The following is a 23,243-nucleotide window of genomic DNA, read 5'->3' on the forward strand; positions in this document are numbered from 1 at the left end:
TATTTCTAATGAATGTTAATATATAATTTTTTTAAACCGATTTTAGAGTGTACAATTATCGAACTATAAATTTATAAACTAATTATTTCATAAATTTGTTATATTGAATTTGATTTTTGAAAAATTATTCTATTTGTTACAAGCACTAGGCCCTCATTATATTTTGTGGTTAATTTATTATGTTTGAATTAAATAGTTATATTTTGTTTGTTATGCTTTGCAATTAATATATTATAAAATAACACTTAAAAAACTAAAGTATACGTCATGAATTCGAATACGAATATTAGTTATTCATAGAATATAAGAATATCATCTATTTTATTTGATGATTTGATTGGGACTGCCATGTAATTTAAATAAAAAGTTCTAATTGAGTGTAAGTTTTTAAACTTAAATTAATGTAAATAAATTCTTTTCTGTATGTGTATATATATATATATATATATATATATATATATATATATACTCTCTTTATCTTAAAAAAAAGAAAAGTAATATAGGAATAAACATTAGAGTTGTTAGTCATAAATATGATCCAAAAACAGGTGTCTTGCTCAAATTCTATCCATTGTCATGGTACGATTCTAATTTTACCTTCATTTATACAATACAGTTTGAGCAAAATCGATTCTTTTGTCATAAGTGATTGATACCAGTGTAAGAATTACAATATATCAATGAAAGTTACGCGGTTGCCGATCTTTGATAATTTGTCAAAGCGGAAAGAAAAGCACAATCAGTTCAAATTAAGTTAAAAGATCTTTATATTAAATCACGTAGATTAAAAAAATTATTAAACTCATAATTAAATTCAAACTCAGTTTTTATATTAATTGTGAAAATGTTAACAAGATTGAAAATAAAGAAAAATATGTAAAAATAATAAATACTTCTAAAGCTTTGTAAAAAAGTATAATTAAGAACTAATAAAAATATATAAAAGATTCTTATAAAAAGGCTCGAAAGAGTACGTATTTACGGTATAAAAGAAGAAAGAATGCTTCGTTGGAACTGCATATAGAAATAGAGAATATTAAGAAAAGATATGGATGACTTATTTATTATTTATCACATGCACCATTCCGAGAAAAGAAAAGAAAAGAAAACTACAGACAAGGCAAAAATTGTCCTCTAACTTCTCACTGGCTAATAATATGCCGTTTAAGGATACAAAGTTTGGGGCTTCAAGAATCAGCAAGTTCTATAAGTTGATTGACCACATTTGGATCTGCAAGGGTACTTGTATCTCCAAGTTCATCCAGCTGCCTCGAAGCTATTTTTCTCAGAATTCTTCTCATTATCTTTCCACTCCTTGTTTTTGGAAGGCCAGGTGCCCAATGGATTTTGTCAGGTGCTGCAAAGGCTCCTATCTGCAATGTTAAAAAAAATTAATGTGAATATTAATTTATAAATTAAAGTTCCACAAATTGACCTGTAATTCATATTCTATTAAGTCATCCCAAGTTAGCCTGATTACATAAAGAATATGGACTTCCTTGGCTTTGTATCAAAAGATTTCAAAAAGCAAAAATTAACTTAGCATCGGTGTGTATACACAGAAAAATACCATCCCTCCATATACATCTAAGTGACTCATGATAATTAGTGGTGTCAAATTGTAATGTAGAGCCTGTTAGCTGAAACACAGAATTAAAACATTGTCTAAGGAATGATGGATTCATGTTGTGTTCCATATTAGTTAAGAATATAGGCAGAATACTTTTTGTAAGAGTTTGTGTAGTCCTCCTCTAATGACGAAGCTTTAGAGATTGATTTTTTTTTTAAAAAAAAACAAGACAAATAAGCTCAAAAAGCTAATTGCCTAAGGCAACCTCTATCAATACCGACTGAAGAAGAATCAAAATATAAAAAATCAAAATAAATGAAGGAATAATATTGAAATATCATATTGAGAGATCATATCATGACTGTATTTAGCTAGAGCATCAGTAACACCATTTCCTTCTCTCAAAGTATGGTTCCATATTACTTCATCTTTCACGGCTGATAGAGAGCTAATATCTTACACAAATTGAAAACATGAGTTATGATTAGGACAACCAAGTTCCATTAGGTGAAGAGCTACTCTAAAGGTTGCTTCCCTAATGATATTTTTATAGCTCTTTGTCACTGCAAGTTGTAATCCATAGTATACACCGCACATATCTGCCATCAAGCTAAAGTAGGACCCAACTTTTGCAGAAAAGACATTTACAAAGTATCCATTATGATCTCGAATAATGTCACCACAAGTTGTTTGATCAGACTAAGCATCATATTAACCATCTTTATTGACTTAAATCCACAATTCAGGTGGAGGATGTCGTTACATGTTACTCACAATTGGCTTGAAGGAGGTTCTGTTTTGGAGAATGGAGAGACTTAAAAGCTCTATTAATCTCATCCACATGTTTTCTGATAACATTCAACACGTCTACAAGAACTGGTGATGCCCGTTGGAAGATCCATTCATTTCTTTTTTGCCAGAGAATAGAAATGGTAACTATAAAGATAGTGTTCCAATAATAGTAATGGTTGGAATCCAATCTAAATCTCATATTAGCATTCATCCAGTCTTTTTAAGTCCAAGCTCCAAAAGTTTTGTATTCTTGCATTAGGAAGTAAGTGTAACCATACTTGTGTAGCAAATTCACAATCTCTCAATATGTGAATAATGGTTTCATCTTTGTCAGGACAAATCGAGCAAGACCCATCCAAAGTAAGGTGACAACTAACTCTCAACATTTGATAACAAGGCATCATTATAAACTTTCCAAAGGAAAAGCTTAAGTCTTTTGAGGGCCATTCCATTTCGAGATATCTTTGAATTTGAGAGTGAGTTAGGCTCATGTTTCTTATCTCATGTATTATACTATTATTTAACAAGAGAACTAATTAAGATTTCAGGAAATCATTTCAGTTATTCTCAGTAGAATGATAAAATTTCCATGAATATCTTGAACAACTAATAGCACTACACTAGGGGTCAATCCAAAATACAACCCCCACACAAATGCCATTACTCTCTGGTTGTATGATGCAGACAAATGTTATCTAAATTGTAAAAGGATTCAAACAATAATAGCATGAGAGTTTATCAAGGCATATTAGTTCCATGTTCTCATCTTAGAGCACCGTTGTCAGGAAAATTCCTGAGAAAAAATAGTCCATTGTCTTTTCTTTCATTCCTGTCAACTAGTAATAAATCCAGGAATAATTTAAAGGAAATTTTTTTCATTAAACCCTTAACCATCCAGGATATTATTGACTGACCATAGTGCTCAGATAACCGTTAAATTTTGTATATGCTTTTGGAAAATGTGTAATTATGTGTCTATATGAGAACATATAGTGGATTATATACAGACCTGCTTTCGAACTGTGAGTATGAGGTTCTTCCGCAGTTCTTCACTGTAAGGAACACCATCTACAATGGTAACAAATGCGTAGATTCCCTGTCCTTTGACCTACATTAACAATGGTAATTGATTCAAATAGAGGCAGCAATCACTCGGTAATGCTATAAAGAAACTGCAATTAATTTCTTTCATACAAACAAAAACACACTCGATAACACACAAGAAAAGGATGTTCTGTAGTCATACCTCATGTTCCACACCAACCACAGCAGCCTCTGCACACTGAGGATGTGAAACTAGAGCTGATTCCACTTCTGCTGTGCCAATTCGATGCCCACTGAATATAACAAAATTATATTAGACTTAAACATCAAATAGAATAGAACTGCATGGATGGTATAACCTGTCTATATATGTTTACATGCTTGTACTTACAAAGAAAGAAATTGCAAGGTTGAGGAATCATCTATAATTGCTTTTGAAATTTAAATAATACCTGACATTGATGACATCATCAACTCTTCCAGTGAGCCAATGATATCCATCTTTATCCCTGAAACAAAGTTAAATGAGTAGATCATAATTATCTCACACATTGCACATGTTCTGGTGTTTCCTGTGTTTGAAGTAAAATAACAGACAACACAAGAATCCAGTAAATCACTAACCTGCTGCAACCATCACCACTGAAATAGTATCCAGCAAATGGCTTGAAATATGTTGTTTCATATCTCTCATGATCACCATATAGAGTTCTGAATGCCCCTGGCCATGATTTCTTAACACACAAATACCCACTGCACTCACCTTCTATTTCAACACCTTTCTCATCCACTATGACAGGCTACAGTTACAAAATGATGAAGGCAAAGTGAAATAGTAGCGAAGAGATAAAACAAATTTATTACATTATAAAATGAACATAAAGGGTCTATATAAAAGACCTGAACTCCAAAGAAAGGGAAAGTTGCAGAACCGGGCTTCTGGGGCCAAGCACCTGGTAGTGGAGTTATCTACGTGCAACAGTAAAAAATTTTAGACCCAAAGAAAGAAGAGCGCAAACACGATAAGCTAATGTGTGTGTGTCGTGACAAGATAGAACCTAAGAGCTAAGACTATTTACAAACCTAACTTTCCATTACCACTTGAGCTGTGCATGTAGGACAGAACAGATTAATTGTAACTACCGGAACAAACTCATATTATATGTTCAGTGTCAGCCATTAGAATCATATTTCAGTATTTGACACACATAATCAATGAAAGCTGCAATACCATGAAGCCACCAGTTTCTGTTTGCCACCAGGTGTCTGAGATAGGGCACCTTGAATCTCCAACTACATTGTAAAACCACCTGAAAGAGAAAGATCAAAGAATGCATCAGAATGTCCTCTGATATACAAAATTAAGCAGTAAATATCTAAAAAAATACAGATAATAACCTCCATGCACTAGGATTTATGGGCTCTCCTACACTTCCCAGCACTCGTAAAGATTTCCTTGAGTAGCGAGTAACATACTGCACGAATTACAATATTCTGAATGAATGATTAAATTAAGAAAGAATGCAACTCAACACTCTTGCATCAGATAGTTCCCTTGTTCTATCATTATGTTCAGATATTCTGGTATGAATTTTGTTTTTCACAATATTAACATAAACTACAAATTATATTCCCATAACAGATGCAAAGACATCAATTTTATATGAGGACATATTTAAGATTTTTTTGATAAAAGATTTATAATAAATTATCTGGATATAAGGATCTATTTGGCTTGAGAAAACGTTTTATGCTTTTTATTTCTTATTTTCACAGATAATTACACAAAAATGCCATCTTGTTTACTTTTTGTATTTTGTTGTCACTTGTCATAGATTCGTATAAAAAACAAAGCAAACAAGTTTTTCTTCATAAAATAACAGTTCATTTCATTAAAAATTGCAACAATATTAAGTTTCTCTAGCCTTCATTCAAACTAAAACTAATTTAAGATATGGAGTGAGGAATGCCCAAAAAGATGAGATATACTCTGGGGTGTGTGTGTGCTTCCAGAAGCATTTATTCACAGTGGAATCATTTTTCACCCAGGTATACTAAGCACATTCAAGCATAGAGGTATCTTACCGCATCACCATCACGCATGAGGGACCTTACTAGTGTGGGGGCAGTGTAGAATATTGTCACTTTATATTTGTCAACAATATCCCAACTTCGCCCAGCATCAGGATAATTGGGAGCCTGCATTCACGTAGATATCAGATTTAAAGTGAAGTACATATTAGAAATTCCTTGACTCATAATTTTCTATGAAATCAAAATGCCAATACCATGATGTTTGTGTAAATCACTGTACTCTTATTTATAAACCCTGCAAGTATATTTCTTTTTAAAATATGTTGCCAAGAAAATATTTTTGTACCTCCAAAGATCAATATGAGGGAATCAAAATAACATGATGTATGTAACCAAACCATAACCTAGACAACAAACTGATCAGGTATTAATCGTTGACCTCTTGCTAATGAGAGTCATAAACTTCTTTCTATCAACTAGCCATTGATACATTAAGTACCTCACTTTAAACAGCATTTCAGCAGTTCAGTTTCTTTGAAACAAGAGTGTAAAGTCATGGAAAATCCTTTTTATAAGTGATTTACTAAAAGGGGTTCTGTTGGGTCTAAGCCAATTGGACCCCCATTAAAGACATATCAAAGGAGGGGTAAAAAGGGAAAGGTGAGTAAGGAGGCCATTAGGCAAGACTCTAACAGACTAACAAATTAGCATACGTGGCAAGGAGAAGAGAGAGGAAAGATGCAGCGGGATATATGGAGGCTGGACAGAGGGACGAAGATAGGGATTATCAAGGAAGTTATTCGGGGTGGCTGTTGCCACAGGAGGAATCTCATTCTCTAGCAGCTAGTTTTCTTCCTGTCATCTATTGCTATTTGTCTGTACTACCAGGGTCATTCCCTGGGTTTGTTCTTTTAATTCCATAATACAATCAGTTCCTATCAGGTTCAATCTATGACCTCTACTCAAATCCTGCCCTACTTTATTTCGGGTAAGGTAAGGTAAGCCCAAGTGCTGAGTTAATGAACATTTGGTAACATTTCATTTTCTTTTTGGATGTTCAGTAACTATCTGTGAGCTCAAAAAGAAATGTACTTTCTCACAACACTATATATTCACCGGTACAACACATTCTGTTCTTTTTTAGAAATCTTAACCAATAACAAGCAATTGCCAAAGCATTTTTCCCACTAAGTGGGATTGGCTACATAATCAAACAATCCATTTTGTTCAATTAAACACCAACTTTTCAAAGAAGCGATTTTGATATAAGTATTTTTATATTGGTTTCACTAAGAGTTCTTGATCTTCCTCTACTGCTAACAAGCTAACCTCCATCTGGGTTTTGATTGGTCTTCTTCTCACATCATCAAACCATTTTTTAGAATCCTTAAATTGTAGAAGTTTATATTCATGGTTGAATTGTTCTTTTTTATTCCACTGACAACATGTCTATTGCATTCATTTTCTCTATTTCCATGATGAATATGAATGTTTGACAATATATTCCAAGTTGAGATTTATTACCCCTTCAAACACAACGACACTTGCACCATTGAGCATGGGTCCATAAGTGACATAGCTGTGCCCAGTAATCCAACCACAATCAGCTGTACACCTGTAGTCAGGGTATAAAGGAGTTAAATAAGAGTACTGATCCAGTTTTCATCAAGAACATCTCAAAAATAAAAAGGATAGAAGATAAACTATAAAAGATACCAGTAGATGTCAGACGGCTTGTAGTCAAATGCATACTTGAATGTTGTTGCAGTGTACACCATGTAACCACCAGTTGTATGGAGGACACCCTTTTAGGAACACATGTTAGAAAGCAGCATCCGCAACTAAAGAAAGAAAGAAAAAGAAATGTGAGTTAAAGTACAGCACACAAATACCTTAGGTTTTCCTGTACTCCCACTTGTATAGAGTAGAAAAAGTGGATCCTCTGCGTCAACCCACTCCACTGGACAAGTAGTTGGATATTGAGGAATGGTGTCCTGCAAAATCAGTAAAGAGTAGGAAAAAAATAATGGTTAAAAAAAGGGTGGAATTTTATCATAATTATAAAAGCAATAGCCATGAACATGAAAAAAATACTTAATCACCACTAAACAGAAAGTAAAGATTCATAGAAAATCTTATCAATATCATTAGAAAAAAATTAATTTGTTAGAAATAACAGCGGAAATTTAAACTGAAACAATTGTGACTAATTCTAAGCAAAAACACGTAGACATTTTGCACAAGTACAGAAAACATAATTCATGATACTACAGTTAGCTAACCATGTGGGAGTATATATGCAACGAGGGGAAAAACTTTCACATACTAACCTGCCACCATATATCTCGCCCCTCCTTCCATTTGGTATCTACCCTCTTCATTGCCAATGGGTTTTCATAAACTAGGCATACATCTGTTTAAACATGAAAAGAAAAAGAATTAGGTCAAAGAAGATAATAAAGGGAACATTATGTATTAGGGATTAAATTGGATATATCATATACAACTTCATAACATAAACCAATATAAGTAATTCTATTGCTCAGTTCAACGGGAATGTCCATTGCATTGTAAAAGTTAAATGGAATAGACAACAACCGTCAAGGGAGAATTTTATAACCTCCCAGCCTACACTTTATTAGTATCAAACATAAGTGAAGACTGTTGGAATGATGATAGTAAAAGAAATTACAATTTGTGGGTTTATTGATTTCTTTGTGCTAGGTTTTCATCATCTGAAATTCTCACACTATCAAGTATCAATTAAACTTATCAACGTATAGGAAAATCCCACTCCCTAAAGCCAGGCAGCTAAGAAGGGAGAGCCTCTACATTAATTAATATTTATGCATCCCATGCCCAGCTGATATGGGAATGGGACTCATGCTCCCATGTTACATAATATCTCACAAGATAAAAGAAAATTGCAAGACATGAACAACACCCAGAAGGCTATGTTGATCATCGTCAACTAAAAAGTTTTATTAGTAGTCATTTTATTTGAAGAAAGTGTTTGCCTATCTACATGCTAGTAAGCTCAAGTTTTGTAACTGATCATCATGAACTTTAAAGTGGTGCTTGATGTTAGCTATGTTGATCTCTCTCTCTCTCTCTCTCTCTCTCTCTCTTGGTGTTTGTGTATCTACCATGTACACACTTATGCTTGAATTGTAATAAGTGAATCAGAACGCCAAAATATTTATTGAAGGCATTACAGGACTGAGTCTGAAACTATAAAAAAGTCAATGATATCCCCACCTGTAGAGACCCCATTTTGGGCTGAATCATTGATGGCAGCGTCAACTATATCTTTCAGATAGATAGGCTTGGAGCCTCTTTTAACAGCATTGCAGGTAATTACAACTTTTGGTTTACAATCAATTATTCTCTGGGCAAGAGATTCTGCAGAAAAACCGGCAAATACAACCTAACCAAATCAAAAAGCTAACAGTATTATCTCAAAATGCAAGTGAAACATATCAAGCAATCTGATAATTATGCGAATATGACTAAACAAGAAAATAGTGGACAAAGATTAAAAATAGTTTGTGTGATACCGAATGAACAGCACCAATGCGAGCACAGGCAAGCATTGCAACGGGAAGCTCCATAAGCATGGGCAAATAAATAACTACAGCATCTCCTTTCTTCACACCAGCATCTTTCAGGTAGTTTGCAAGCTGGAACAAAAATTATTCAATCACTCAGCCAATTTGTGTTTTCCACATAACAACAAAACATTCAAGCACCCAAACTTGAGAAACTTAAGCTTGAATATTCTCTTTCTATGAGAAAGAGACACTTAGAGAGGAAAGTCAGAACTAACCTGGCAAACTTTATGGAGAAGCTGAGTGTATGTTAAAGTACCATCCATACCAGGCTCATTGCCTTCCCAGTAAATGGCAACTTTGTCACCAAGTCCAGCTTCAACATTTCTATCCAAGCAATTATAACAGATGTTGGTGATGCCACCCTTGAACCACTGAAGCAATGCAACAAGTGAAGACAGACAAACAAGACACAACCACACTCAGCCTTTGAACAAACACTATCAGAAGGAAAAATCGAAGCAAGATCCAAATTATATAATGGAAACAAACCAGTCACCTCAATCTTGATTTTTCCTTTTCTAACATCAAAATTTTCATCACACACTTTATCCCCCCATCTCTGTTTCCAATAGAACTCTGATGCAATATCAGACCAAAATCCAGCAGGGTCCTCAATCGATCTATTGTACATCTCCAGATACTGACAGATCACAAGTCACACAAACACACCAAAAATAAATAAAGAACCGTTTTAATTTTCTGAAAATTCTACACAAATAGTGAAACCCGAAAAAAAAAACACTTTTTTGGCCTAAATAAGTCAAAATCCATGGAACCCCAGAAAAAAATTCTGAAGCTGCACGTTAAAATTTAACAAAAATCAACGAAAACAGTGTGAAACCTGTTCAGGGGACTGAACATTTGCTTGGGTAGCAAAATCCTGACTTGGAAGAACGAAATCATCCTCTTCAGTGGCGAGAGATTCTCCAAGTATCACAGCGTTCAACTGTGAAATGTGGCCAGCACCAGATGGCAGAAGCTTCATGGATTCCACGTGGCGCAGAAAATTGTTGGTCCTCAAATTTGAAGCCATAGTAATAGAGTTCCTCCTCTTGCTTTTCTTCCTAGTGAGGCTCCCACAGTTCCAAGACAAAGAGGCAGAAGAACAAGACCTGTTCAGAATGTGATCCAACGCAATTGGGTGTTGTGGGTCACACGCAACACCGCCAAGATGAACAGAAACAGAGTTATAGGACGCAGGAATCATTCTGCCACAGTTGTCAACAAGTAATATATAAAGAATTATAATAATTAATAAAACTGAAGAATCCCAAAATCAGCAAATAAAATGGTTTATTTTCTAACTTAATTTATTTATTTATCAGCGGAGAGAGTTGGAACTTGGAAGCCGATGATGGTCACGTTCATAGGACCACAAGAGGAAAATTATAAAATAGAAAAAATGTTTTGTTTTTTAATTCCAAAGTCCAATTAGATAGACGTAAGAATTGTTTGGTCAGAGTGTTATTATTGCAAAACTTTGGTAACCTTTATTGTGGGACTTCGGGTGAGATGAGGAAGAAAGGAAGAGACATTTGGATGAGGTGAGATGAGGGTTTTTCAAAAGGCACTTGTTTCTTTTCTTGAGTTTCAAAGGGAAGAGGATGATCTATTCCTAGTTTTCAGTCAAAACCACTGTGATTCAAAAATGAAAATGATAATTACAATACCATTTTTTTGTCATGATCCCAAATAGTCAGAGATTGCGTGAGCAACATTACTAATGGAGAAATAAAAAAACAAATGATTGTTTGTGTTTCTATATAAGAGAAAATCAAAGCTAGGAATCCCTTGGAAACGGTTGGGAAGATAATGTTGTATAAAAAATAAGGCAGCGATGTGCACGATAGGTTGACCTCTTAAAAAAAAGTGCTATGTTGAACAATAAATAAGTAAATAAACAAATAAATGATAAAGTTATCGGAACCATTGTTTCCGGCAAAGGTTTGGCATAGACATGAATGACTATGAAGAAGATTGAATTCAAAGGTATCATAAAAGAAAAACTTACTCTGAATTTGAATTTGGATCAAAACTCAACTTTCCACAAAAGACTAAGAGAAATGTCGCAAGGCAATATGAGGTGGACAAGTGACATACGAAGCTGTTGGCAGGTTTGGGATTAACCACTCAAATGATTCGGTTAAATAGGTACCCTTTTATTGACAACATAGTACTTTGATGATAGAACATTTGGGTTTTGATGATTAGTTGATGCCGTGGATTTTGATGATATGGCACCTTTGGGTATCACCTTGCCGGCTGTTTCGGTTCACTGGTTTGGACTTTGTACCATTTCATATATTTTTTTTATAGCACTTCCTCTTCTGTTGATGATATTTTAGCTTGAATGTCCTAGTAAATTTCGTTTTTTCTTCTATAATGCACATTTAATTTTAATATGAAACATTTTTCAAGAAGCATTCATTGAACTTGTATTCACAACGAATATATAACATGTTGAATGTAAATTAGGTAGTGAAAATTGAAATTATTGTATTGATGAGCACAACAAGTTTACATCAAGATTTTATAAATTTCGGTGCATATGTATTTTTCATAGACTTTGTTAATTTATCATGAAAAGAAATTATTTTAACTTTAACTTATGTATATATTTTTTATTCATTTCAGTTATCCAACCTTTTATTTCATGTTAAATTTATCTTATTTCAACTTTCATTAAAGTTAAAATTTCACCAAAATTTGACTTATCTCATTTATATTTACCATAAATGTATCAACATTCTTATCCTTTTAATTTTTACTTTTAGTTGAATTTTTTAACCTTTTTATTTTATTCAATTCAATCATTTCGTGTAAATTTTATCCTTATATCAACTTTTGTTATAATAGAGTTGAAATTTCACTCAAATATGGGTTGTCTTACCAAAATCTACCACAAAATAATTGTTTACACTTGTAAACCTGAAAAAAAAAGTCAAACCAACCCTAACTCATGAATTTTCACATGATTATATGTGTTTTAGATAAAGAATAAAGGTGAACACAAAGCATAATAAAACCCTAAGGGTAGTGCACATAAATATTTTTTATTATTTTTAATTAATATTAATGATTTTACATAAACAACGATTGATTTTTCAACAACATAGTATTTTATAAACTTTAAATAAATTCTCTTATAATTATTTTATTTATTTTATCTATTTATTTAATAACAAATAATGTTCATTTGTAATTGTATCATATTTAATTCTTTCAAAAGAAGAATTAAAAATGTTGACATTGGTGGAAGTTGAGACATTGTTAGAAAGTAATAGAAGTTTAGCAGATTATCTAACAATGCCAAAATCAAATGGGTCTTTCATTCTCCACTGTAACAATAGACTCATTATGGATGAATTATGCTATGATAAGGAAAAATAACCACCTAAGCATACTCAAATAATTGAAGACCAAAGAGGTATTTGTGAAAAAAAACTTGTCTAATTAGTTTCTCATAATAATGATGGATTACTTTCTTTTATAGGTATAGAAGAACTGGAAAAACATGTATGCAAAGAGGTGTATATTAGTAACAATTGGACAAACATTTATGCAGAGAGGTATATTAGTAACAATTGGACAACTCATTCTAAATTTGATATTCTAATTAAAGTATATGAGGACTCAACCTGTAGCTAAGTTAATAATCAAAGCTAAGTTAATTATATGGGATAAGGTTTCCATGACTTATAAACATTGTTTTGAAATTATTGATAGAACATTTAGAGATATTTTGTGCTACTTTACTACTGACACCTTAAATAAATTTTTTGGAGGAAAAGTTATGAATTATTGTGAAGATTTTAAATAAATACTACCTATCATTCAAAATGTAACAAGACAAGATATTATTCATGTAAACATTAATGCTTCGTATCTTAGGCAACTTTGAAAAGTATTGAATTTGAAAGTAAAATATGAGGCTTCTAACTGGATGTTTTGCTACTAAAATTAATTAGTTAAAACACATTCTCCTATTGGATGTTGAACATTGGTGATGAAACTATTGGTAAAGAAAATAAGGATAACATATTATGGAAAAAAACTTATCATTATCTTTTAAAAAACATCACAAATCCAGTATTTTTTTAAAATTGTGCTATTTTGGCACTAACTAGTGAAATAGTTGATAAGTTGAATAATTATATGTTTTTGTTGATACTAGGAGAAAAGTAGAATATATCTTAACTTTGATAATTCATAAACAATGAATGAACGAATATCTTGATTAATCAAACTACGTTCATATTCTAGAATTCTTTTTAATACAACAAACTATTCAAGACTTTCTAAATAACGTTCATACTCTAGAATTCTTTTTAATACAATAAACTATTCGAGACTTCCTAATCATCATTTAAAATTTAAAACTTGGTGTTTACATTATACTTTTGAAAAATATAGATCAATTTTTGTGCATGTGTAATGGTATACATTTGGTGATCACTCATATGGATAATGATGTATTTAAAGTAAAAGCAATATTTAAAAGAAATGTTGGAGAAATTTTTTTTATTCCCCAATTATCATTAATATTATCAGATTCTGTAATTCTTTTCAAGTTTTAGAAGAGACAATTTTATTTTATTTTTTGCATTGATCATAAATATGAACTAGGACAATTTTTAAAACGTGTTGGAATTTATATTCCAAAAATAGTTTTCTCTTATGGCCAATTTTATGTTATAATTTCAAGAGTTAAAAATAGAAATAAATTGAAAATGCTTATCACTAGTACTAAGGTCAGGTTTTTTAGTGTACTTTCAATGTGATTTATAAAGAGATTTTTTGCAATTTATGTTAAGCGAGTAGATATTCCTGTCAATTGTTTAGAACTTTAATTTAAAAACTTATAAATAAACATCAAATATATAGTTGATATTTATAATGTGATTTTCTACTTCATTTATAAAATCTTTAAAAATTTGTACTTGTACATTTTTGTGATAACCATTGTTTGTTTGTCTTATTTATTAAATAGGGTCTTGATATATTTTTCTTAAATGAATGAATTATGTAAAAGCATCTTTATCATTTGTTTTTTTTTCTTTGATAGGCTTTATCATTTGTTTGTTGTTATTAAAAATACTATGATTATGATATTGTATTTATATAAAATTAATAAATATTATTATAACCGTTATAAAATTTAAAAATACAATTAACATATATATATATTCCATGCAACACACAGGTCAAGAAACTAGTTAAATATACATATTTTGTTATAATAAAAATTTAGTTTTAATTAGTACAAATACTTAAAAGAACAACATACAAATTTTGTCGTAATAGTTTGTTGACTAAAACTTGTATAATTCAATAAAATCATCCAAGATATATAGAAATCAATTCAAATTTTGTATTTGGGTTTTGAAAATCATAAGCTCAGAATAGCAAGAAATAAATTTCTTTTTTTTTTTTTTCATTGTGACATGATTCAATGTAATCTTAATGTTTAAATATTACTTTTTCAAGATTAATTTACAGGGTGCATGAGAGGGAAAAGGATCATGGACTTACAGTTTTTCTTAATTTATATTTTAACATATTTAACAAAACAAAACCGATTAAAATATTTAATAGTAGACATAAGCTTACTGTATCCGCTCAAATCGGAGGCTCACTTTAAACAAGTTGGATCCTATTTACTAATTTGATAGAATATTTGCCGGAAATCTTAAGATGTACAACAATTTTCATATACATTGTAAGATCCAAAATTTCCCCCCACTTTCTCCAATGTGATTTTCTTTAATTTTATAGGACAAACTTCGCAGATCATCATGGATCCCATAGTATGTTAAACATAAACTATAGATATCCGTTTAGCTATATATATAGTATGCAGACTTCTCTAAGCTCCTGAGAAGACAATGTGACATGGAGCTCTCGCATTGTGTGATAAAGTCACAATTCATCTACTTGTTTGGCTAGTATCAACCTACATCTCACTTGAGATCTGGAGTTGAAGTGGAGTGCTTGTGGAAGAATGGTCTAAAACTAGTTCTGATAAAACGAAATCCCCACAATGCTTTTGTATGAAGTTCTTTATGTCATCTATACTAGTGAGTTTGCTCTCTTGAAGCAATTCTGCAACATTATGATTTGCTTCCATTGACAATGCCCTCGTGTTCCCGAACGTGTGAATTTCATCCACCTTATTAGCGCGAGTATAGAGTTCAACCATGCATGTATAGTGCTCCAAGATAGGTGTTATACCATAACAATCTGTCATAATATTGAAATACTTCTGACCTTGTTCTAGGTCATTCATATGAACACAGGCACTCAGAACACCTACAAATGTGATAGCATCCGGTACTACATTTGCCTTCTCCATTTCTTCGAAAAGGGAAATGGCTTCATTCCTAAACCCGTGCACACCCAAGCTAGTGATCATCGTATTCCAGGTAGCCAAGTTTCTCACCTGCATCATACCAAACACTGTCCTTGCATGATCTAGATTTCCACACTTGCTGTACATGTCAATAAGTGCGGTACCCAAGAAAGGATCAACCTCAAACCCATTCTTGAGAACAAAATCATGAATCCATCTACCCAACTTGAGGCTACCCATTTCAGTACAAGCTTTAACCAAGCTCACCACAGTGTATTCATTTGGCTTCACATTATCGGCATGCATTCTTTCAAACAAATTAAAAGCTTCAGTGGGTTGCTTGTGTTTCACATACCCATCAATCATTGCTGTCCAGGAAACAACATTTTTAGAAGGCATTTGCTCAAACAATTTGCGGGCAGCGTCCAATTGTCCATAAGCAGCAAGACCAGCAATCACGGTGGTCCACGAGAACACATTTCGAACACGCATTTTATCAAACACCTTCCGTCCACCATCTACATCCTCACACTTGAAGTAGAGATTCATCATGGTGTTCTGCACATAAAGATCACCCCAAAATCCCATTTTGAATGCTAAAGCATGGGTTACTCTTCCAAAATCAAGGGCAGAAGAGGCATTGCAAGCATTTATCACAAAAGGATATGTAAATTTGTCAGGTGCAAAGCCATGGCATAGCATAGCCTTGAACAAAAGAAGTGCCTTTTCAGGGGAACCACTAATAGTATAAGCTCTAATCATGACATTCCAAGTGAAGGAATCCGGGGCATTGAGTTGATCAAATACCAGAGTGGCATAGTTCGTTTTACCATAAGAAGAAGAAAGCTGAAGAAGCTTCCTAATAAGCAATTGGTCATAGGTGAGACCAAAACGGATTATTCTACCATGGACTTGCTTCAGCTGCTTGAAATTGCTGCATCTTTGAAGAAAGACAAGAGCTTCCTGAGAACAAAACCTTGTTCCTGGGGTTCCCACATAGGGGACATTGATGTCTGGGGTGCAACATGCCACCTTCATGGCATGCCCAATTCCAAATTGTTCGAGTTACCTACCCAAACGCGTTCTTTGATTTGTTGCAGTTGTCAGCACCAATTGGGATAAACTCGGGACACAAAAGACAAACCCACAACGAAAGGAATCAAAGGATAACGTTGCGAATTGCTAAATGCTCCACCGCACGTACGTTTGATTGCTGCACTCTTTGGATAAGGTTGCCTTTATCACTGCTCCAGAAAATCAAAGGATAAAACGCTTCCCCACAACAATGCGAGTGGAATAAAATATGTTGACGCGGTTCCAATCAACGACCGCAGAATACAACTATTAATGAAAGAAAATTTATAAATATATTTTTTTCTACACTTACAGCTTTTTTTGAACTCTCCAACTTGGCAGACTGTAATCAAAAGTTTGTTTCATCAGTCTTTTTTCTTTCTTTGTTCAGGAAATTTTCCATTTACAAAATCCAAACCTACTTCCGTTAATTATTTTAATCAAAATTTTTACTTTAGTAAATTATTCTCTTTCACCTTTTATTTCTGATAAAATGCAAAAATACAAGTTGATCATTATAGGTAAGGCTCTAATATAATATAGTATTCGTCGTGTATTTTACACATTAAAACCTTTTATTTAAAATCAATTAACAATAATTTTTGGTACATTAACACACTAATGAATAAGATATATTGGCGATTTTGTTTCCTGGTAAGTTATTTCCAGCTTATTAGGAGTAAATTCTTCATTTTTACCATGTCTGTGTAATTATTTTATCGTAACTTGTAGCATGGAATTTGTGTTTTTAAAAATATTTAGAGAAAAATTTTATTGTCAATAGTAGTTTAATATAGTTGAAATAAAATTGTCTACTTCAAAGGATGTGATTAAAAAAAAAAAAAAAAAGTATTTAATCATTAACTAAAACAATCTCTTCTTACGAAGTAGCAATGCATGAATAACACACTTTAGGTGGGGCCCCTTGAAGTCTTTCCCATTGGGCTTTTAGGATTGGATTGGTCCTCACTCTCACTCTTCTCTACTTCTGAGAAATTGATTGTTCCTCCTCTTCTTCCCCTTCGCTGCTTAGTCCTAATTCATTCACAGAGACGAGAATGGGCGCGAGCAGCGACCCCACCCAAGACGGTTCAGACGAGCAACAGAAGCGTTCAGAGATCTACACATACGAGGCACCATGGCACATCTATGCCATGAACTGGAGCGTCCGTCGCGACAAAAAGTACCGTCTCGCCATCGCTTCTCTCCTCGAACAGTACCCTAACCGAGTCGAAATCGTCCAACTCGACGATTCCAATGGCGAGATCCGCTGCGACCCAAACCTCTCTTTCGAACACCCTTACCCTCCCACAAAAGCCATCTTCATCCCCGACAAAGACTGCCTCCGCCCGGACCTCCTCGCCACCTCCTCCGACTTCCTCCGTGTCTGGCGCATCTCCGATCCCGACGAATCGAAACCTCAACGCGTGGAACTCAAATCCCTCCTCAACGGGAACAAAAACAGCGAGTACTGTGGCCCCCTCACCTCCTTCGACTGGAACGAGGCCGAACCCAAACGCATCGGCACCTCCAGCATCGACACCACCTGCACCATCTGGGACATCGAGAAGGAAACCGTTGATACCCAGCTAATTGCTCACGATAAAGAGGTCTACGACATCGCTTGGGGCGGCGTTGGCGTTTTCGCTTCCGTTTCCGCTGATGGCTCCGTTAGGGTTTTTGATCTCCGTGATAAGGAGCATTCCACTATTATTTACGAGAGCTCTGAGCCGGATACGCCGTTGGTTCGGCTCGGCTGGAATAAACAGGACCCACGCTATATGGCTACGATTATTATGGATAGTGCTAAGGTGGTAGTGTTGGATATTCGCTTCCCCACGCTTCCTGTGGTGGAGCTGCAGAGGCATCAGGCGAGTGTGAACGCTATTGCTTGGGCGCCGCATAGCTCTTGCCATATATGCACCGCAGGGGATGATTCCCAGGCTCTTATTTGGGACCTCTCTTCCATGGGTCAACCCGTTGAGGGTGGACTTGACCCGATTCTTGCTTACACTGCTGGGGCAGAGATTGAGCAGCTTCAGTGGTCGTCTTCGCAGCCTGATTGGGTTGCCATTGCGTTCTCCACAAAGCTTCAGATTCTCAGGGTTTGATTATTATTCCCTCTCTGTTCTGTTCTGTTCTGTTCCATATATGTGCAAACCGAAATTGGGGGTAGGTTTTTAGAGTTGAAAACATGATACTTCTATAGAGTCCTCAAGTCAACTATTGTTGTTTTCCTTTTATTGTTGGAACGTTAACCTTGATGTTTCTGGCTTTAGAACTAAAATACTCTTCCGATTTAGTCCCTAAAACCTAGTGTTAGCTTCTCTCACATTCTTGTTCGTTCTCTGGAAAAATGACCTTATATGTAAATGTTTTCCATTTCGTCCGTGTTTCCACTGTGACTCAATGAGTGTTCATTCAAGGAAAGAAGTCTCTGCTGTAATAGATGGCAAAAGTTTAGTTATGTATTTTTTTTGTCGCTAACTATTTGTTGATAGAACGTTATGGTATGGCATCATTTGATCCTAGCTGATTCCACCTAATGGGAAAAGGTTTAGTTGCTGGGGTTGTTGCTTAAGCTGTTTGGTTTTGGTTTGGATGATGTGTGTGTGTGTGTGTGTGGATGTGCTGATATCTTCACAATCTTTCTGGGCACCCTGTTTTAGAGAAAGCGGATGCAAAAGTGACATAATTGGAGTACAGAGTGAGCTCTGTGGTACCGTTTCCCTTTCTTTTCTCCTTTTATCTTTACATTGTGATGTGTTGGTTTCTCTTAACCTTACCAGGGTTCTATTGTTTGATTACTAGTTTCTTTTTTGTCTTTAGAGAAGCACATAAAATAGTATTAGACATTATCTATAACACAGGAGAGGTTAAAGCACTGATATTACAGAATTCTCCATTTAAGAAATCTGTGTGAAAAGATCATAAACTATATCCTACTTCTCACTGATTAGCCATAGGAGTAATGCTTGCCTGATTAAGAAGAGATCAACAGTTTCAATTCATTTTTTTATTATTCAAACGTTTAGGATCTGTCAAATAAATGCATTCAAACCAATGAACTGATGCTCTGCCCCATGCGGGTAAAGAACCAACCTACCTCATTCGACATATATGAAACAAAATATTTCATATTTATTTCCTCTTTCAGTTGGGAACTATTAAATTGTTGATTGTTTTCAACCAATGATATAAATGACCGATGGGTTTGGAGGCTGTTTGCAGTGAAAAAAAATAAAAAATCAAGTTAATAAAACTCCTGTTGAATTTTCCCTCATGCAGCGGAAATGTCTTTTAGGAAGATTTCCTTGGAAATGTCTTCTCCGCCTTTTTAATGTCATTGAAATGTCTTCTCTTTGAAATTCTAGAAATTATCCATATATTTTTGTAATCGTTGTTTGCATGAAAAGAAAAGAAAGCCTTGTTGTAAAATGATTGTATGTACAATCATGTTAAATAATTGTATGTAAAATCTTGAATGATTGTATGAAACATCGTGTTAGATAATTCACCTGGTGAGTTGCCTTGTACTTGAAATGCTGCTCTTTGCTTCGTTTATGCATTCGGTCTCAGAAGTGGGTCAAAGGAGATGTCTTTCTACCCATTTTTTTTCCTTGGGTGAACCACCTCGAGCATAGACTTAGACGACACAATAGAAGTGGATGGATGGTGATGACTGTAAGATTTTCAAACCTTATGCTAAACTGAACTAGTAGAAGTCAATTCGAACATTTTATCGGGAGATGAGCCATATAAAATGCCTGTTAGATTTTCAAGCGTTATGCTAAACTGAAATTTAATTCAAACAATTTTTTATCTGGAGATGCGCTATGTGCAATGGTGACTAGAGCATGTTTAGAACGGTTATTTTTGGAAGCTTTTTTTAAATTAAAAAAATAAAAAAGCGGAGGATTTATAACCCGGACTTTATGAGTAGGGAAAGCAGGGGAGCTCCACTTTTTCATCCCAAGAAGGGTTGTAATGGCACTGGGAGTCTTTTCTTGGTAGAAGGTGAAATGTTGTGTACCGTATTAGCGAATAAATTTATGGGAAATAGTATTTTGGCGACTAACTGGTCAGAACAACTGAAGGAACAGAACTGGATGTGCAAGCAAGAGTGATGATTAAAATAAGGTTAAAATAACTTATTTTGATGAGTTATGTTAAAAATTTTATTGAAACAAGTTTAAAATTTTTTTAATTATAAACTATTTTCACATATTGTCCATAAATTCTTCAAAATAGGCTTTAAATCATACTGGGAAAAAGTAAATTTTCCCACAGCGATATGAAAGGAAGGATTTTCTGATGCAGTCAATAAAATATCTTACCCCTTAATGTAATCAATCACTGTGAGAGAGAGAGAGAGAGAGAGAGAGATCTATTTGGCTCCAGTAGATCAATCGAATGCCATTTTTTCGCACATGCATATACATATACACGTGGTCAAATAGTAGAATTCAATGATGTGTTCCAGTTGAACCATTTTAATGACAGTGAACTTATTAACAGCCACGAACTTGGAAAGGTGTCAAAATTTGCAGGGCATCGCAGTTTGACCATTCTAATTATTGCAGTCGTTCACTTATTGCTTTCCACAAACTAGGTGCAACGTTAAATTTTAAAATGATGGCTGCTTCTGGACGACGACTTATCTCTTCTCTTGTCCACATAACGTAGAATGAGTGACGTTACTTGTGCCCATTTACATTCACCCTTTTTAAACTCCATAATTTATTGGACGACACTAAATCAACCTAATACTTTTTTTAATACTGTTCAGATGTGAACATCCTTATCTTTATTTGTGGATTTGAGAATCACAACGGGAACACAATCACTAGAGGCACTGCTGGGTGTACACTTCTGACATCATCTTCATTATTGTTGGTGAGGAGGGATTGATGGTTATTATTTTATTTCCAATTAATTGAAAAAAAAAAAACCAATTAGATTGTTGTTACTGTTATTTAGCGTTAGGCAAACGCCAAAATTTACCCACAAAAATTATCATGCCATTTTCCCCACATACGCAAGAAGAAATCAGCTAGTAAGTTTTGGAATCGTTTGGTTTCTCTTCCATTTTATCCAAAGGTGTTCTCATTACAAAAATAATCCCCTGCTCGCTCCGTTGGTCTCCAAAGTGGTGGCTGAAAAATGTTGATTGTCAAAATAGTAGTATTCTTCATCACAAGCCTGAGGCAAAGGAATAAAGGTGCTGCACAATTGGGGACTGCAATTGCACTTGGCTGAGCAACGTTATAGTGCATGGGATGAGTTTTCCTAGGAAAAAATTTCATCAACATCTAAATGTAGACACCTAAAGATGCCCCTTCATATTATAGGAACATACTTTTGGGATGGGTGTAGACATAAATAAAAATAAGTATGAGATAAAAAATAAGAATATTATAATGTTACATTCATTGTCAATTTTGAGTAGTTCAAAAATGAAACTAATTCTCATATTACCATATAGTTGTATGCCAGGATGAGATGAACCATGACAATCAATGACATTCACTTTTGCATGAAGCAGAGATGGATCATCTCCCTTCATTTTTTAAGGAGCACTTGGAACACTTGTTGTTATGTTCCAATCCTTCCTTCTTGCCTTCATCCTCACCTTCTCTATAACCCTTGATTTCCCAATTTTTGTAACATCCATCGTGCTGCTTTTCTTGCTTAATTACATACGTTGTTGTTTTTTTCTTCTGATTTTAGCGCATCTAATTTCTTTTCAGCTGCTTCTTCCTTTTTCGCCGCATCTTTCCTTTGCGCTTTAAATTCCTCATAGCCACGGATTGCATGCTTTCCAACTTCTATAAGCTTTTTAATCAAAACTTTAGGATTCACGTTTCCTTAAACTTTTGCTTTCGGCACCAATGAGTCTATATGTGTCCTCAAAAGTCAATACACATGGCATTGTGAACAATTCCCTTTGGAAGCAGAAAAGCCTGGAGATATAAAAAGTATGTGTTTTTTTTTTTTTTTTTAAAAGCCAGTTGACACTGGTGTTAAATTTGAGCAATTATAATATTTAATAAATTTTTATAAAATATAAAATTAATTAATCTAAATATTGATTTAAATATTTTCATTAATTAGATTAACTTTGTAAAATTTCTCATAAAAACAAAGTGAATAGATCTTTTATTTCATTACTTTATTTAATGTATAATAAGTTTTTAAAATAAAAAAATATCAAAATTTAAACAATATACTTATAAATATCTAAATTATTTAAAACTTGAGAAAATTGGATATGTGATCAAGGAAAGGAGAGTTTGGTAGAAGGAGAAGAGAAAAGAGTGATAGGAGAGTAGAAAGATGTGAGAGAATAAGAATTTTTATTTTTGTTTAAGTAAAAATAAAACTAGACCATTTAGTTTCTGTCTAAATTAGATTCGATCTACTCTCTTTCAAAATAATTGTATAATTATTTTGATTTAAATAAGTTTTTAATACTTATAAATATTGTTATTTTTAAATTAGTTCTTGTAAAAAAAATTGTTAATATTTAATCTATAATAATTTAAAAGAACTAAATCTTAATATGATTTTGGATGATAATGACTGTTTTTTTTTATTTTAAAATATTAAAGACTACATATTAATAATTTTTTGTACAAAAAATAAAAAATATATTATTTTTTGGGAACAAAAAACATAATTGGCATTTTCTAATTTTACCTTCAATGCTTCCTGGTAACTTCTTAATTTTCTTCGCAACAGTTGCCTAACCCTCTCCCATTTTGTAAAA

At 33.6% G+C, this 23,243-nt stretch overlaps 3 protein-coding genes across 5 annotated transcripts; 1 reads left to right on the plus strand and 2 right to left on the minus strand.

Annotated features, from left to right (window-relative positions):
* Positions 1-1,024: 1,024 nt before the first annotated feature.
* On the minus strand, positions 1,025-11,320 carry LOC113860838 (acetyl-coenzyme A synthetase, chloroplastic/glyoxysomal). Of its 3 annotated transcripts, none has more exons than XM_027493361.1 (19): positions 11,063-11,320; positions 9,893-10,259; positions 9,548-9,691; positions 9,267-9,422; positions 8,998-9,120; positions 8,699-8,867; positions 7,771-7,853; positions 7,333-7,434; positions 7,157-7,245; positions 6,965-7,055; positions 5,492-5,605; positions 4,805-4,881; positions 4,638-4,716; positions 4,307-4,375; positions 4,031-4,206; positions 3,859-3,915; positions 3,609-3,699; positions 3,372-3,470; positions 1,025-1,373 (listed from the first exon to the last, which is right to left on the minus strand). In XM_027493361.1, the coding sequence occupies exons 2-19, from the start codon at positions 10,256-10,258 to the stop codon at positions 1,188-1,190; spliced, it is 2,271 nt and encodes a 756-aa protein (XP_027349162.1). In that variant the 5' UTR covers position 10,259; positions 11,063-11,320; the 3' UTR covers positions 1,025-1,187. The 3 variants fall into 3 exon arrangements, with proteins under 3 accessions (XP_027349162.1, XP_027349164.1, XP_027349163.1); XM_027493363.1 differs by having other exon boundaries at positions 9,893-10,163; positions 11,063-11,311; XM_027493362.1 differs by lacking the exon at positions 11,063-11,320 and adding an exon at positions 10,722-10,820.
* Positions 11,321-14,496: 3,176 nt separating this feature from the next.
* LOC113863128 (pentatricopeptide repeat-containing protein At3g26630, chloroplastic-like) lies at positions 14,497-17,295 on the minus strand. The gene has a single exon (XM_027496562.1). It carries the CDS (start codon positions 16,436-16,438, stop codon positions 15,005-15,007), a length of 1,434 nt encoding a protein of 477 aa, XP_027352363.1. The 5' UTR covers positions 16,439-17,295; the 3' UTR covers positions 14,497-15,004.
* A 129-nt stretch (positions 17,296-17,424) lies between these two features.
* On the plus strand, positions 17,425-19,876 carry LOC113862628 (WD repeat-containing protein LWD1). Its single transcript, XM_027495715.1, has one exon. The coding sequence runs from the start codon at positions 17,533-17,535 to the stop codon at positions 18,583-18,585; it is 1,053 nt and encodes a 350-aa protein (XP_027351516.1). The 5' UTR covers positions 17,425-17,532; the 3' UTR covers positions 18,586-19,876.
* Positions 19,877-23,243: the final 3,367 nt, after the last annotated feature.

This window comes from Abrus precatorius, unplaced genomic scaffold (genome assembly GCF_003935025.1).
Source record: "Abrus precatorius isolate BTA unplaced genomic scaffold, Abrus_2018 Scaffold3, whole genome shotgun sequence".
Lineage (NCBI taxonomy): Eukaryota > Viridiplantae > Streptophyta > Magnoliopsida > Fabales > Fabaceae > Abrus > Abrus precatorius.